General features: G+C 50.6%; 1 protein-coding gene across 3 annotated transcripts; it reads right to left on the minus strand.

The window, feature by feature from the left end:
- Positions 1–13887, minus strand: ARMC7 (armadillo repeat containing 7). 3 transcript variants are annotated; one of them, XM_032615606.1, is made up of 3 exons: positions 13464–13883; positions 13226–13369; positions 1–2020 (listed from the first exon to the last, which is right to left on the minus strand). In XM_032615606.1, the coding sequence occupies exons 1-3, from the start codon at positions 13552–13554 to the stop codon at positions 1659–1661; spliced, it is 597 nt and encodes a 198-aa protein (XP_032471497.1). In that variant the 5' UTR covers positions 13555–13883; the 3' UTR covers positions 1–1658. The 3 variants fall into 3 exon arrangements, with proteins under 3 accessions (XP_032471497.1, XP_032471499.1, XP_032471498.1); XM_032615608.1 differs by having other exon boundaries at positions 1879–2754; positions 13464–13887; XM_032615607.1 differs by having other exon boundaries at positions 1879–10159; positions 13464–13887.
- Between the last annotated feature and the right edge of the window lie 426 nt (positions 13888–14313).

Here is a 14313-nt window from a genome sequence, read left to right on the forward strand (position 1 = left end):
TCTCTTATGGCCTTTTATTTGGGGGAAGCGAAGGAACAGGAGCCCCACAGGGGCAGCTGGGACAGAGGCCAATGAGGAGGCCTTCACCTCCCTCCGTCTCGTCTCCTTAGTCCATTAGTTCCATAGTCTGCCCACCTCCACGTCCACCTGGAAACCATTCCTCTCGAATCTGCCTTTCCTTGGCCATGTAAGAGGTCATCCTTGGGCTTCCCTGGTGGCGCAGTGGTTAAGAATCTGCCTGCCAGTGCAGGGGACACGGGTTCGAGCCCTGGTCCAGGAAGATCACACACGCCGCGGAGCAACTGCGCCACAACTACTGGGCCTGTGCTCTAGAGCCCGCGAGCCACAACTACTGAGCCCACGTGCCACAACTACTGAAGCCTGCACGCCCTACAGCCCGTGCTCTGCAACAAGAGAAGCCACTGCAATGAGAAGCCCGTGCACCCCAATGAAGAGTAGCCCCCGCTCGCTGCAACCAGAGAAAGCCCGTGCGCAGCAACAAAGACCCAACGCAGCCAAAAATAAATAAAATTTTAAAAAAGAAAAAAAAAGAGGTCATCCTTAAGGGAGGCCAGGACCTTCCACTGCTCCTGAACCCCACCTTTCCAAGGGGGCCCACACCCTTTCCCCCGTGCTGAGCAGCTGACACTAGACTCTGAGCCATTCGCTTGCCGTCAGTATCTGGTCCCATCTCCCTTGAGCACCTCTCTTACTTGCATCCCTGAAGCCAGCCTGAGACAGATTTCCAGGGACAGGGACCCCCCGCCCCAACCTCACTAACCCTGATGGCAGAGAAGGCAGGCCAGGGCTTCCAGGCACGTACCATGGGGTGGTGAAGGGAAAAGACAACAGCTCGAAGAGTTTGTGCCTGTATTCTAATGTGTCACCCTCATGGCCTCCGTCTTAATGCCTGATGGCCATGTTAACAGTCACTGGGCTGCGACACTCAAGATCAGGAACCACGTCTTCGTCTTTGAAGCCCTAACATGGTCCCCGGCTGATAGGCCTGTGTGGATAAACAGTTAATCCTGGGCCACAGAGTTCTCCAGGCCAGCATTCACCATGCCCAACACCCAGCCTGGAGAGCTTGCAGGACAGGTACCCGGCCTCCACAGCAGTGGACACAACACTTCCCCAGCTTCCCAGGGCCCCGAAATACTTTTAACAACAAGGCTTCTCATTTCTATTTCTCAGAATTACTCCCGACACTTCTGTTAAGGTGTGATGCCTGTTTCCTCAAGCTCAGGCAATTCTAAGCCCCAGGCCCAGCTGTTCCTCAGGAGAAACACCATCTGCAGAGCCTCTGGGTCCAGGGACATGCTGCTTCTCACACGAGGGTGACAGCTTGGTGGCGGGGTGGGCCAGGAGGCAGGACCTTCGCCTCTAGCTGGTTGAGGGCGTCAGCCTGTCAAAACGGCACCCTTCAATCTCCTTCTCCACGTATCTCAAAGTATGGCTTCCTCACTCATCTCCTGGTGCCTTTCATCAGTGTGAACACCTGTCCCACTGAGAAAACTCTCCTTGAGAGTGGCGGACAAAGCACCGTTTGGGGAGACCGTGCACAGTGCGAGCTTTGCTGCTCCCACTTCCTGAGTCCCCACCGGGATTTTGGTCTTGTCTCTGGCAGTGCCAGTGCCGCAGCCTGAGGGCTCCTTGGATCAGGGCTGCTGCGGGGCCTCAGTCCTTGGTAGTGGGATCCCCAGGGCGGAGTGAGCCCGCCAGCTGCGGGCTTCGGCCACCTGGCTGGGGGAACAGAAGTCTTCCAGGAAGATCTGGGCCAGGTTCCGGAGCCTCGCGTTGGCTGAGAGGGAGAAGCGCACCATGCACTGGACCACGGGCATGGCAGTCAGCTCAGGGTGGGAGCTGGAGCCCGGCGAGCTCAGGTACATGATCGTGGTGACGGCGGACAGCACGGTCTCCTCGTTGGGACTGGACAGGCAGTCGATGATGAGTGGGACACCCCCAGTCTGCAGGATGTGCTCCTTGTTGGCCCTGTCTGAGCACAGGTTGCAGAGGCCTCCTGGGGAAGAGCAAGGTGAGTCTGGATGCCTTAGCCCTGGGCCTCCTTCCATCTTTCCTCTGCCCACTGAGTCCCAGGGAAGGTCCAGGCCTGAGAAGGTGGCCCAGGGACAAGGGATCCCAAGTCTATTCTGATCTCCAGCCCTCCCTTTCCAGATTCCAGAAAGGCCTGCCTGCCCTCCACTGCCCAACCTTCTGGAAGTGGGCACTGATCCCTTTCCCTCCTGGTTCAGCCAGCTCAATGACTGACAGGCTTTCCTTTTTATTTTTTTTAAGTAGAAAACATAAAACCCACAGTGTATCATCACTTTAGAAGAATTAAGAAATATAGGCAAGGTGATGGTTTCACAGGTGTACACATGTCGATACTTATCAAGTTATACTCTTTAAGTATGTAAAGCTTATTATGTGCCAATTATACCTCAATAAAGCTGTCAAAAATATTAGAAGTCAAAATATAAACCATCTTAATCCTACCACCCATTTAACATGTTTTTCATTCCACAATTTTAAAATATGTGACTACATATAAATATTTAATAACAATGTGATATTCTTATTGTTTTGTAAGCCAGCTGTTTTCATTTAACCGTGTCCTGTGAACATCTCTCCACGCCAATAAATCTACGATCATGGCATCATTTAATAGCTGTGCAGTCCACCATTTTATGGAAACAGCATAATTGAGAGTTTAAAGCATTTCAGCATCATTCCCACATCACTATTGCTAGGAATCTGGGGGACAAAAGAAAAGGACAGAGTGAGAGACCCGTGGTTCTGGATCTAAGAACCACTGCTCAGGTAAGGTGCCCAGACCCCTCATTCTCTCCCGTCAGGCCTAAAGCACTCGATGTGGGAAGCTGATTTTCGTGGGTCCTGAGTGAGCTTCCTGCCATCAGGGCACCCTCACCCTTAGGTTCCTACTCCAAGTAGAGAACGAACTTCTAGCTCATTTGCATAACATGGCCGACCAGTACTGAGTGTCCAATCAGGAGTGAGTTACAGCCCACCCACTTCCCCGGCATCTCTAGAAACAAGCAAAGGGGGGACCTCCCCACACGCCCAGCAAAACCCAACTAGGTCCTCTTTCCCAGCAAGAGGGGACAGGTGCAGGGAAGTGGCGCAGGCCTGGCAAAGATCTCCGCCTACTCCAGGTAGGTACAGCCACCCCTTCCCTAGCAGTACCTGGGTAGGGAAACATTTTACCCATTCAGCCTCCAAGGACTTCCCACTGCAAAGATCCTTCTGGGATCTTTGCATGGTGCCACCCTCTTGCTAGTAACCAGCACGTCACTGCTCCGTGGCCAGTGTGGTTTCCCTGGAGTACCCCATTAGCCGCTGCCTGCCACACCCAGGTACGTCCCTCATCACCTGTCTCACCGTCTTCATAAGCTCAGAACTCTGAGAAACCTTCGTGGGGTTTTCTTGCTCACTGACCGCTGAGCCCCGCTAGAAGCTACTGTGCCACGAGGTCGACACCTAGGCTGTCTTGGGACTTCCCTGGTGGTCCAGTGGTTAAGACTCCACGCTCCCAACGCAGGGGGCCTGGGTTCAGTTCCTGGTCAGGGAACTAGATCCCACAGGCTGCAACTAAGAGCCCACACACCGTAACTAAAGATCCCGCGTGCGAAAACGAAGAGCCCCCGTGCCGCAAGCCTAATTAATTAATTAATTAATTTTAAAAAAGACCTAGGCTGTCTTATTCCCAAGACTTCCTGGGTTTCTGGCACAGGGGGCGCTCCGCAAATGTCTGCTGGAAGGATTTTAAAGCAGTGAGCAGGGAAAAGGGCTGCACTGCAGAGGGTCGGGAGGCTGGATGGAATGGCTCCCTGGGACCCTGTGCACCTTGGACAGCTGCAGTTGTGAGGGACGGAAGAGGCCGAGTGGTGCTCCTGGACCGAGGAAGATGGGCAGCAGGAGACGGACTCCAGGCCCTGATGGAGAGGTCCCTCCCGGTGTCTACCCCAGTGGAGCCCTTAGCACAACCCGGGCTCATCCTGCTGACTGCCTTCTTCACTTGCTGTCTGTCCCCCCCATCACTGGGCATCACAGCGTAGTGATTCTGTATTTCCGGAGCCTGCAACTGAGGGTCCTCGCTGGACGCATGCTGGGAACATGGCTGAACCCCACGAAGAGGTACCACCACCCCCATTTAAGGGAAAGAACCTGAGGCTGTTGAGTAACTTGACCAAAGTCCCAGAAGATGGGGAGCCCTTTGCTACTCCCGTGGGAAAGGGTGTCCCTTCAGAAACCACAAGGACAACCAATCCTACCACGGGCAGATGCCAGGCTCAGCCAGGAGCAGGGGCAAGTAGAAATGCTGTGGCACAACTGCTGAGCCCGCCCGCCTAGAGCCCGTGCTCCGCAACAACAGAAGCCAGTGCGATGAGAAGCCCGCGCACTGCAACGAAGAGTAGCCCCCGCTCGCCACAACTAGAGAAAGCCCGCGCGCAGCAACGAAGACCCAACGCAGCCAAAAATAAATAAATAAAAGATGTCACCTCTTCTAAGAGCCTTCCATGACCACCCTAACCAGTCCCTCTCCCCAAGAGGCCCTCCCCTCACCACCTTCACTTCTTTTCTTCATACCAAAGAAAAAAAGAAAAAGTAAAAAAGCAAAAGAAGAAAATATTCATAGATTCTGACAGAGGACTCATATCCAGAATATACAAAGCATTCCTACCTATCAATAAAAGATGAACAACACAATAAAAACAATGAGCAAAAGACTTTGATAAACTCTGCACAAAAGGGTCAATATATGAAAATGTGCTCGACATTCCTTATCAGAGAAATGAAAATTAAAACCACAGTAAGAGGCCACTACACACCTATCATAATGGCTAAAACAAAAAAAGCCTGACGATACTAAGTGCTGGCGGGGAGGAGTGGAACGCATCGTGGCGACGGTACAAAGCTAGCTGGCAGCTTCTAGCACAGTTAAACATCCGTCTACCCTACGACTCAGCAATTCCACTCCTACCCAAGCCTGTCTGAGAAAAATGAGCACATATGTATGCAAGAAACCTACCCGAGAGAAATGAGTACCTATGTATACAAGAAAACTTGTACAAAAATTATCATAACAGCTTTATTCATAAAGGTTCCAAACTAGAAACAGCTCAAATCTCCATCAGCGGGTGAATGGATGAACAAATTGTGGCCTATTCATATAAAGACATGCACTACCGATACTGTAACAATTTGGATGAATCTCAGAAACATTATGCTGAGTGAAAGAAACCAGATACTATATCCTGTAGGATTCCTCTTACACGAACAGGCGAAACTGATGCATGGGGATAGAGGTTAGAATAATGGTTACCTCAGGGTGGAAGACACTAACTGGCAGAGGGTACGAGGGACCTTTTCGGGAGATGAGAACATTCTGTATCTTGACTTAAGTGCTGGTTATACTGATGTACGTATAGCTTAATGAATTTAAAAATCCATCCGACTGGCACTTAAGCTACGTGCATTTCACTGTCTGCCGATCCTGCTGCAATCTAAAAACTGGTCACCAGGCAAAAAGGAGAACAAGTTCTGACTGGCGGATGAACATAGTTTGGACAAACCTGGCAAGATAGAGAGAAAGACAAGAGGCAAAGGCAGGGCCCTTCTAGGTGTGGGGAGCCACAGGAACCCCGGGAGAGACAAAAGAGAAAACCCTAGTGCAGTCTGGGATGAGAAAGCTGGCGGCTCAGAGAGGGCAGGTAGGGGATCTCAGGTCACAGAGCAAGGAAGGCAATGGTGCTGGAAGGGACAGGAGGGTCTAAGTATTGTCCTGGGGATTAAATGAGGTCATGCTGACAAGTGCTTAGCCAGCACCTGGTGCCTGAGAGGGCTGGGCAAGTCCTTGGAGACAGTGGCTCAAGACCGTTACAGCTGAGGACCCGCCCGCCCCAGGGTACTGGGCTGGCCGTGGTCAATCCCAGGTCAAAATCTTCACTGGGGGCTAGCTGTTCTTGGGTTTTAACTTCAGTATCTTGAAGATGGTTCTCTCTGAAATTTCAGGACAGACATTCAAGGGACAGAACAGCATATAGAGAAAGCTACTATTACACGTAAGAAGGTGAGAGACAAATATACGTATATGTATACGCCCACACTTGCTGGTTTCATATGAGGGGGGAACAGGGTGGAAGGGACAGGAGTGGTAGTGAGACCATACTCGTAATACAGTTTTGACTTAAACAGATATGTTTTGTATAAGTTAAAAAAACCAAATTAAATTTTAAAAAATCATGGCTTTTCGCACTTCTGACCTGTATTTCAGTTCTCAAATTTTACCCTACAGGTACACTCCCACGAGTGAGAAATGACATACAAATAAGGGTACCCACTGTCGCACTGCTCATGAGAGCAAAATGGAAACAACCCTAAGTGGCCATCCTCAGGGGCCGGCTAAATGTTAGTCCTTTCATGCAGTGGACATCATGCCCCAGTTACAAAGAATCAGGCAGCTCTTTACGGGCTGATACTGCAGGTGTGCCAAGACATGGTGCTAAGCTGGAAAAAAAAAAGGCAGAATATAGATACCGTATACTACAACATGTGTAGGATATGCAAAAAGGTATACATAGTATACAAACAAATATATACGTATTTGTTTATCAATCCCTAAAATATCTCTGGGAGAATACACAAGAAACTAGTAACAATGGTTGCCTCCAGAAAAGGCTACAGACCGAGTTACTGTTTATTACCTACCCTTTTGAATTCTGTACCATGTGAGTCAATTATGTATTCACGTAAATTAATAAAACACACACGCACACCCTGCTTCTGCCTAGAACTGAGAGGAAGGGGGATTGGTCTCTGCCAGTCGGGGAGGGAGGGCGCAAGGGCCTGGAGCCAGCCTTCCCAGCTAGCGTGGAAGGGAGCAGTGGGGTGAGGACCTTGAATTCACCTCTTTCCTGTAACAAGTGGATGGCTGAGGAATTTCTTTTTAAGCAGAAAGATGTGTGACCCCAGGACACTATATGATCAGTGAGAGAAGGAGGTACACGGGAACCCGAGAGTACGGAGGATGGAGCGAGGGCTCTGTGGTGGGCAGATCTAGCTAGAATCCCAGGAATGCCCCAGGGGACTCAGGTGAGCAGAGCAAGCAACTCCATCTCTCTAAGCCTAGGTTTCTTTATCAGTAAAACGGGAAGGGAGAATTAAATAAGGTAAGACCCCTCCCTGGCACACAGTAGATATGGACCAAGCACGCACCTGTTTATAGCCTCGGAGGCTGGCACAGGGCATATCTTCAACCCACACACAGAGAAAGGGCTGGCACGTACAGGTAGGGTTTAACAATGAGAAAGCAAGTGCCCATGTAACCAGCACTGAGGTCAAAGACTGAAACGCTGTCATCAGTCCAGAAGCCTCCGCACGTTCTTTCCTGATTCAGTTCTCTCCCCTTCTCAGAGGTGACCCTCTTCCTGACTTGTAACAGTGCAATAAAATAATTTTAAGTCAATAAGCAGGACCTTTTAAATTTTTAATAAAAAAAATTTTACTACACACACACCCCTAAATACTGTAATTCAGTTCTGCCTCTTTTTGGACTTTACAGGAATGGAATCACACTGTACATATTATTACGTGTCTAGCGTCGTTTGCTTAACGTTATGTTTTTAAGATAATTGCAAGGAGCTGTAGGTTGTTCATTTACCTTGCAGTATGAATATCGACAATATTGATAATTCATTCCACTGTTGACTGTTTCCAGTTTAGGACCGTTACAGACAATACTGCTGGTGACATTTCTGCATGTGTCTGGACGTGCATGTACCTAACCCTATGATTGTAACTGCTGGGTCGCGCGGCATGCCTATCTTCAATTTTACTAAATCCTATTTTTCCAGAGAGAGGCGTCTCAGGATTCATCTACCAGCCTTTTTCGGTACACCACCACCTCTGGTGGCAGCTACAGGTATTGCATGAAATAGAACAGAGGAAAGCGATTTAACCTGAATCGTGGGAGGCCACCTACTGGCATTCTGTTGTAGTAACAAAACTGCCGAGTATTCCGTGACATACTAGGATTCAGCCAGTTTTCATGGAAGCCGAGGATTATCTCCTGGTTCCTTTACATCTCCATACACCATCTAGAATGGTGCAGGTGTGCACACACAGCATGTAAGACACCAGAGAATCAACCAATGGTGCTTCAGTCCAACACTCCCAAATTAATGCCAAAGCCTGCCAGAGTTTTTATTTGGGGCATGAGCTCTGAGATCCTGGCTTTTTATCTGGTTCCTGATAATTCACCCACTTCCTATCCCCCATCCCAAATGAGGGTGGCCTGTCTCCCCGTGGTACTTCCTCCTACTACTGCCCGGACACCCACTGTGAGGATAAAGATCAACTTTCATACCTTTTCCTATCATTCAACGATGCTTTTCCAGAAGGGCCAAATCCCTGGAACAGGTGGGTGATAGGACACTATCCCATCCTACCTCACCTCTCTAGGAGACTCGGGAACTGTTTATCTTCAAAGGGGTCTGGATACCTAGGGGACCTCGCAGCTGCAGGCACTTTATCTCATTTAATTCTCAACAACTCTGTGAGGCAGGTACTGATCCTCCCCCACCTGACCGATGATGGGAGAAGGGAAATCACATGCCCAGAGTTAAGTCGGGGAGTGAGGACTTGAACCCAGGCCTGCCTGACCCCGAAGCCCCACTCTTACCAAACTCTCTATATTCCTTGCCGACAAACCAACATTGGTTTTGGTTCTGCCAAACCATGGCCATGGGCAATCTAACCCGGCAGTTATTCCAGAACCAAACGCACTCAGGGCTGCAGCACGAAGTCATGGCCAGGACTCTGCACACGTTCCCCGGCCCCATCCTCGTCCCAGGCCAAAAGGCCTGAGCATTCAAGACGTAACAAAGGTAAGCAAGGCACTCTGATCTCATGGAGAGTCACCATCTCAGATCTGCCACCAGAGACAAGAGATTCAAAGCCACAAAGCCCAGCACAGAATAAGCACCGACAGTGCTTCCCACGTAGCACCACAGACGTTAACAGAAGAGGAAACAGCAAGAGTGACAAAACAGGCTTCTGAGCACCACTGGGACTTTCCTTTTAAGTTACGCACAGTAAATACAAGAGAATTTTAATCTCCAGAGGATCCCACGGAGGGATTCAATGCCAAGAAAGCTGCTGCTCTTGGGACTGGGGACGTTGGGAAGAAGAAGAAGAGAAGGAAACAGGGGCTGTGAAAAGTAAAACTGGAGATGATACCGACAATTCTAGACAAAGTATCGAGACCTTCACGGAGACAGACATGCGCACACGCTCCGCTCCCCACAACAGTCCCGCGAGGCAGACAAGGCTCAGGTGAGGAAATGAGGCTCAGAGAAGGGACAGGACTCACCCACGAAGACTGGCTACAAAGTGGAGAAGTGGGGGCCGTGGGCTCCAGGTCCAGGGTTTGGTCACCCACTCTGGGAAGCTGCCCAGGAGGGCAAGAACCCAGGCCCAGCCCTGATCTCTGGCAAAGCTCCCAGCTCAGTGGGCCAGGAACTCAAGAGTGTTCCTGCCTTGGGAAAGTTGCTTCCGGATCCTGTAAAAACTTGCCTTGGGAGACTGCTCTTTTCAGCAAAGGTTTCTCCAGAGTCGAGAGCTTGGGTTGAAGGAGCTGTGTCACTCTCAGGTGGAAGCCTAGCCACGGGCTTCTGCAGGGGTCACTGTCACCACTCAGGCGGCAGGAGCTCTGGGGCAGAGTTCCAAAAAGGGAGGAGATGGAGTACTAACACTGGAGAAATCTTAAAGTGACCAATTTTTCACGATATTTATTCAGCATAATAATCTTCCAGAGGGGCAGAGACATGAGCTATTCCCACCCTTAGACCTGGGCAACCGGGGCTCCTGCCCCCAGCCCAGGTTTCGAGGGCCTCACTCTGGCCCTCTCCATAGGTTGAAGAGTCCAGGGAGCCTGCCCAAAGCCCATCCCCCTTCCCCCATACCCAGAGCTCCAGTTCCTAAACCTGCTCCCCCAGCTGCATGGGCCTCTTTCCTGCATCCCGACTCCCAGCGGTGAACCCCGCTGTTTGTGTGCACACGCCGACGTCCAATGAGTGGCCACCAGGCAAGTGTCTGTGGGGCTGTGAGTGAAGCTGGGATGTCCACACATGTGTGAGGCCTGTCGTAGTAAGAGGAGTCCCAGATATCACAAATTAGAGGCAGACCTGGATGGCCTTTCAAAAATTTAAATCACATTTGCCCAGGATGTATTCATGAAAAAAAAAAAAGTGTGTTACCTGATTCTAGAAAAGTTTTCAATCTGATTTCTAAGTTACAGGAAATAAAGCAGTTACAGGAACAAACGAAATGACACCATAAAGAGGCAACTAGACAATTCAGAAGGTGAGGCGTTCTGCAGAACTGGTCTGGATCCTTCAACAATTAGTGTTAGGAAAAAAGAGTCTATTAATGATTAAAAGAGATATAAGATGGGCTTCCCTGGTGGGGCAGTGGTTGAGAATCCACCTGCCAACGCAGGGGACACAGGTTCGAGCCCTGGTCCGGGAAGATCCCACATGCCGCAGAGCAACTAAGCCCGTGGGCCACAGCTACTGAGCCTGAGCTCTAGAGCCCACGAGCCACAACTACTGAGCCCACGTGCCACAACTACTGAAGTCCGTGTGCCTAGAGGCCATGCTCCGCAACAAGAGAAGCCACTGCAGTGAGAAGCCCGCGCACCAAGACGAAGAGTAGCCCCCGCTCACCGCAACTAGAGGAAGCCCACGCGCAGCAACGAAGACCCAAAAGCAGTCAAAAATAAATAAATTTATATTAAAAAAAGATATAATTGATGCTGTGATTTCCTTCCAAACAGCACCATATGGAAAGGGGGGGAGGTGGAGGATAAAGAGTAACTTCAGGGACTTCCCTGGCGGTCCAGTGGTTAAGACTCCATGCTTCCAATGCAGGGGGCATGGGTTCAATCCCTGGTCAGGGAACTAAGATCCCACATGCCACAAGGTATGGCCAATAAATAAATAAATAAATAAATAAATAAAAGAGTGACTTTATAGTGGAGAAACCTGACAAACACTACTTCATCCAGGTGATCAAGGTTAATATCAACAGTGATAAGTCATGTTGATAGCATATGCCCTTGATAAGATGTAAATGGGGCTTCCCTGGTGGCGCAGTGGTTGAGAGTCCGCCTGCCGATGCAGGGGACGTGGGTTCGTGTCCCGGTCCGGGAAGATCCCACAGGCTGCAGAGCGGCTGGCCCCGTGGGCCATGGCCGCTGAGCCTGCGCGTCCGGAGCCTGTGCTCCGCAGCGGAAGAGGCCACAGCAGTGAGAGGCCCGCGTACCGCAAAAAAAAAAAAAAAAAAAAAAAAAAAAAAAAAAAGATGTAAATGAAAATGGCCTTTTACCATTCACCTCTGTGGTCATCCTCCCCAAAACCCATATCCCACTCTAATCATGAGAAAAATATCAGACAAATCCCAACTGAGGGAAAACCTACAAAATACCTGACCAGTACTCCTCAAAACTGCCAAAGTCATCCAAAAAAAGGGAAAGTCTAAGAAACTGGCACAGCCCAGAGGAGCCTAAGGAGACATGACAACTAAATGTAACACAGTATCTTGGATGGAATCCTGGAGCAGTAAAAGGATTATTAGGGAAAAACTAAACAAATCTGAATAAAGTATGGACCTGAGTTAATAATAATACATCAATATTGGTTTATTAATTGTAACAAACGTACCATACTAATGTAAGACGGTAACAATGAGGAAACTAGGTGCGGCATATATGGGAACTCTGTACTATCTTTGCAATTTTTCTAAAACTGTTCTAAAATACAAGGTTTATTTAAAAAGAGAGAGATTGAGATCTAAGGAACGTAAGAACCAGATTAAGTGCATGAATCCTGGACTGGATCCTGGTTTATACAAAACAACAAAATGTCCTTTGGGGACCTATTAGAGAAGTTGGCCTAACTGGGTATTTGGTGATAATGGAATTATTAAGCGCATTCTCTATGTAGATATGATTCACTATGTAGAGAAATGTTCTTTTTTAAAGATGCATGCTGAAAAAACAATGTTGGTTTGCCTTCAGAATAAACTCCAAACTCTTTCCTAATGCCGAGACCTGAATCCCTGTAAACTCTGGTGCCGTGAGCTCTCTATAACCTCATTTAGTACCGCTCTCTGCTTCACTCACCACAGTGGTGCCACGTCAGCGTTCCTTCTGGTTCCTCCTGCTCTAGAGTCTTTTTTTTTTTTTTTTTTTGCGGTACGCGGGCCTCTCACTGTTGTGGCCTCTCCCATTGCAGAGCACAGGCTCAGCGGCCATGGCTCACGGGCCCAGCCGCTCCGCGGCACGTGGGATCTTCCCGGACCGGGGCACGAACCCGTGTCCCCGGACTCTCAATCACTGCGCCACCAGGAAAGCTCTGCTCTAGAGTCTTTGCCCACGCTGTGCCCTCCCATGATGGCCAAACAAGAAGCAGCCCCTCCCTCCCCTTGCTCTCTCTCATCACCCTGTTTATTTTCTTCAGAGCCTCAGCTTTCTTGTTTGTCAACCATCTGTCTCCCCCTACTAGAATGTAAATTCCTTGAGGGCAAAGACCCTTTGCCCAACTTGTTCGCCATCTCTCCAACATCTAGAACAATACCTTGCTCGCACAATATACGCCCAATAAATATCTGTCCAGTAAATAATTCAGTAGGTCTTAGACCATAACAACTACAGGAGTCACAAGCCATTCCAAGTCACCGCTACTTCTCTTGATGGTAAAACTTTTTTTGGCTGTGCCCCACGGCATGTGGGATCTTAGTTCCCCAACCAGGGACTGAACCCGTGCCCCCTGCAGTGGAAGCACGGAGTCTTAACCACTGGACCGCCAGGGAAGTCCCGATGTTAAAACATTAAGTCAAAGATGTTTAAAATGGGCACTCAACATTTTTCCCTCCAATGGGGCTTCAATCCATTCCCTCATTTTCGATCTCACCTCTAAGCGGGAGGGAAGCTAGACAAGGCAGAGGGGGTCCTGAGAGTTCCAAACCTGATTCAAGCGAGCCGTGACCTGGACGACGTGTGAACCGCGGAGGCGGCACAGACATCGCGAAAGTCTGCCTTCGCAGCTGAGCGACTGCCTAAGAGATTCCTTTTCCAACAACTCACTTCTAACTCATTATCTCATTACAGCCCATCAGGTATCTAGGAGAGCGGCCCCATCCTTACCAATAGCAAACTCCACCAGGGTCTCATTCTCCTCCGACAGTGAATCGAGGAATAAATCCAGGACCTGCAGCTGCCGCAGATACTGGTAGTTACTGGGGTCATAGGCGAAGTTGGCGAGGTTGGCCAGTACTTGCTCCTTGGCGTCTGCAGTGGAAAAGCGGCACTGGAGCCAGGTCCGGGGCGGCGATCGCGGCCAGACCCCTGCCTGGTACCCTGCTCCCCACCCTGCCGCTCTCACCTTGGCTCTCGGTCGCCTGGAATTCCGTGACCAGCGCCTGCAGGTATCCCAGCCGGCCGACGTGGGGGTCTACCTTCGGCTTCTGGGCCATGGTCGGGCGGCGGAGGAACCCCGGGGGACGGGCAGGGGAGTGTGGAAGGTGAGGCTGGAAAGCGGGAGAAAACCTCACCTGGGCCTCGCCGGGTCCGGAGAGGGGCAGACCGGAGCGGGAAATAGGTTCCTTTCCTGGCTTCAGGTTCTGCAGTAATTTGCAGCTGAAATTGGGCTGGGAAAATGGGGTGGGGACTCAGGACCTCGTAAGAGTTGGGAGTGAACATCCAAATTGGGGCGCGGAAGACCGGGACGCTCTCGCGCGCCGAAGAAAGGAGGAGCAGCGCCCAGCGGCGCTTACTTTTCGGCTCAGTTCCGGACTTCCGGGGCAAGCCGCTCTTAGCCCCGCCCCAGGGGGCGGAAGGGGCGGGCCGAGGAGGGTGAGGGGCGGGGCTGTCATTGAGCTCCCTGGGCTTGCTTCAAGCAAGTTCTTCCGCCGGTGCTTACGCCGGGAGCTTCAAGCCTCTTGTCTGAGGCAGGTGGCGATCCGCATCGTGATGGAAGCGGTTATGGAAGGTATGCGTTGAGGAGCGCCTCTAGGGCCCTTAGGAGCTCAGAGGTGCCGGAGCGCCTATGTGGGGGGCTGTCGGGGCAGAAGCACCTCCAGATGCCCCTGCACTTGACGGAGGGGTGCAGTTCCCCCACACACACCAAGGGCCCCCAGGAACGCAAGTGTCGGCTCCCTGTGTCCCCCACGCGGGTCCTTTTGAAACGGAGCAGGACCCTATGGTCCTTGCCCCCCATGTCCTCAGCCTGCCTT

The sequence above is a fragment of the Phocoena sinus genome, chromosome 20 (assembly GCF_008692025.1).
Source record: "Phocoena sinus isolate mPhoSin1 chromosome 20, mPhoSin1.pri, whole genome shotgun sequence".
NCBI classification, from domain to species: Eukaryota; Metazoa; Chordata; class Mammalia; order Artiodactyla; family Phocoenidae; genus Phocoena; species Phocoena sinus.

Coding starts and splice junctions, on each gene's coding strand:
- ARMC7 (XM_032615606.1), bottom strand. CDS start 13,554: ATGGCCCAGAAGCCGAAGGTAGACCCCCACGTCGGCCGGCTGGGATAC. Junction 13,370..13,463: donor CCAGGCGACCGAGAGCCAAG/GTGAGAGCGGCA, acceptor TTTCCACTGCAG/ACGCCAAGGAGCAAGTACTG. Junction 2,021..13,225: donor CCTGGTGGAGTTTGCTATTG/GTAAGGATGGGG, acceptor GCTCTTCCCCAG/GAGGCCTCTGCAACCTGTGC.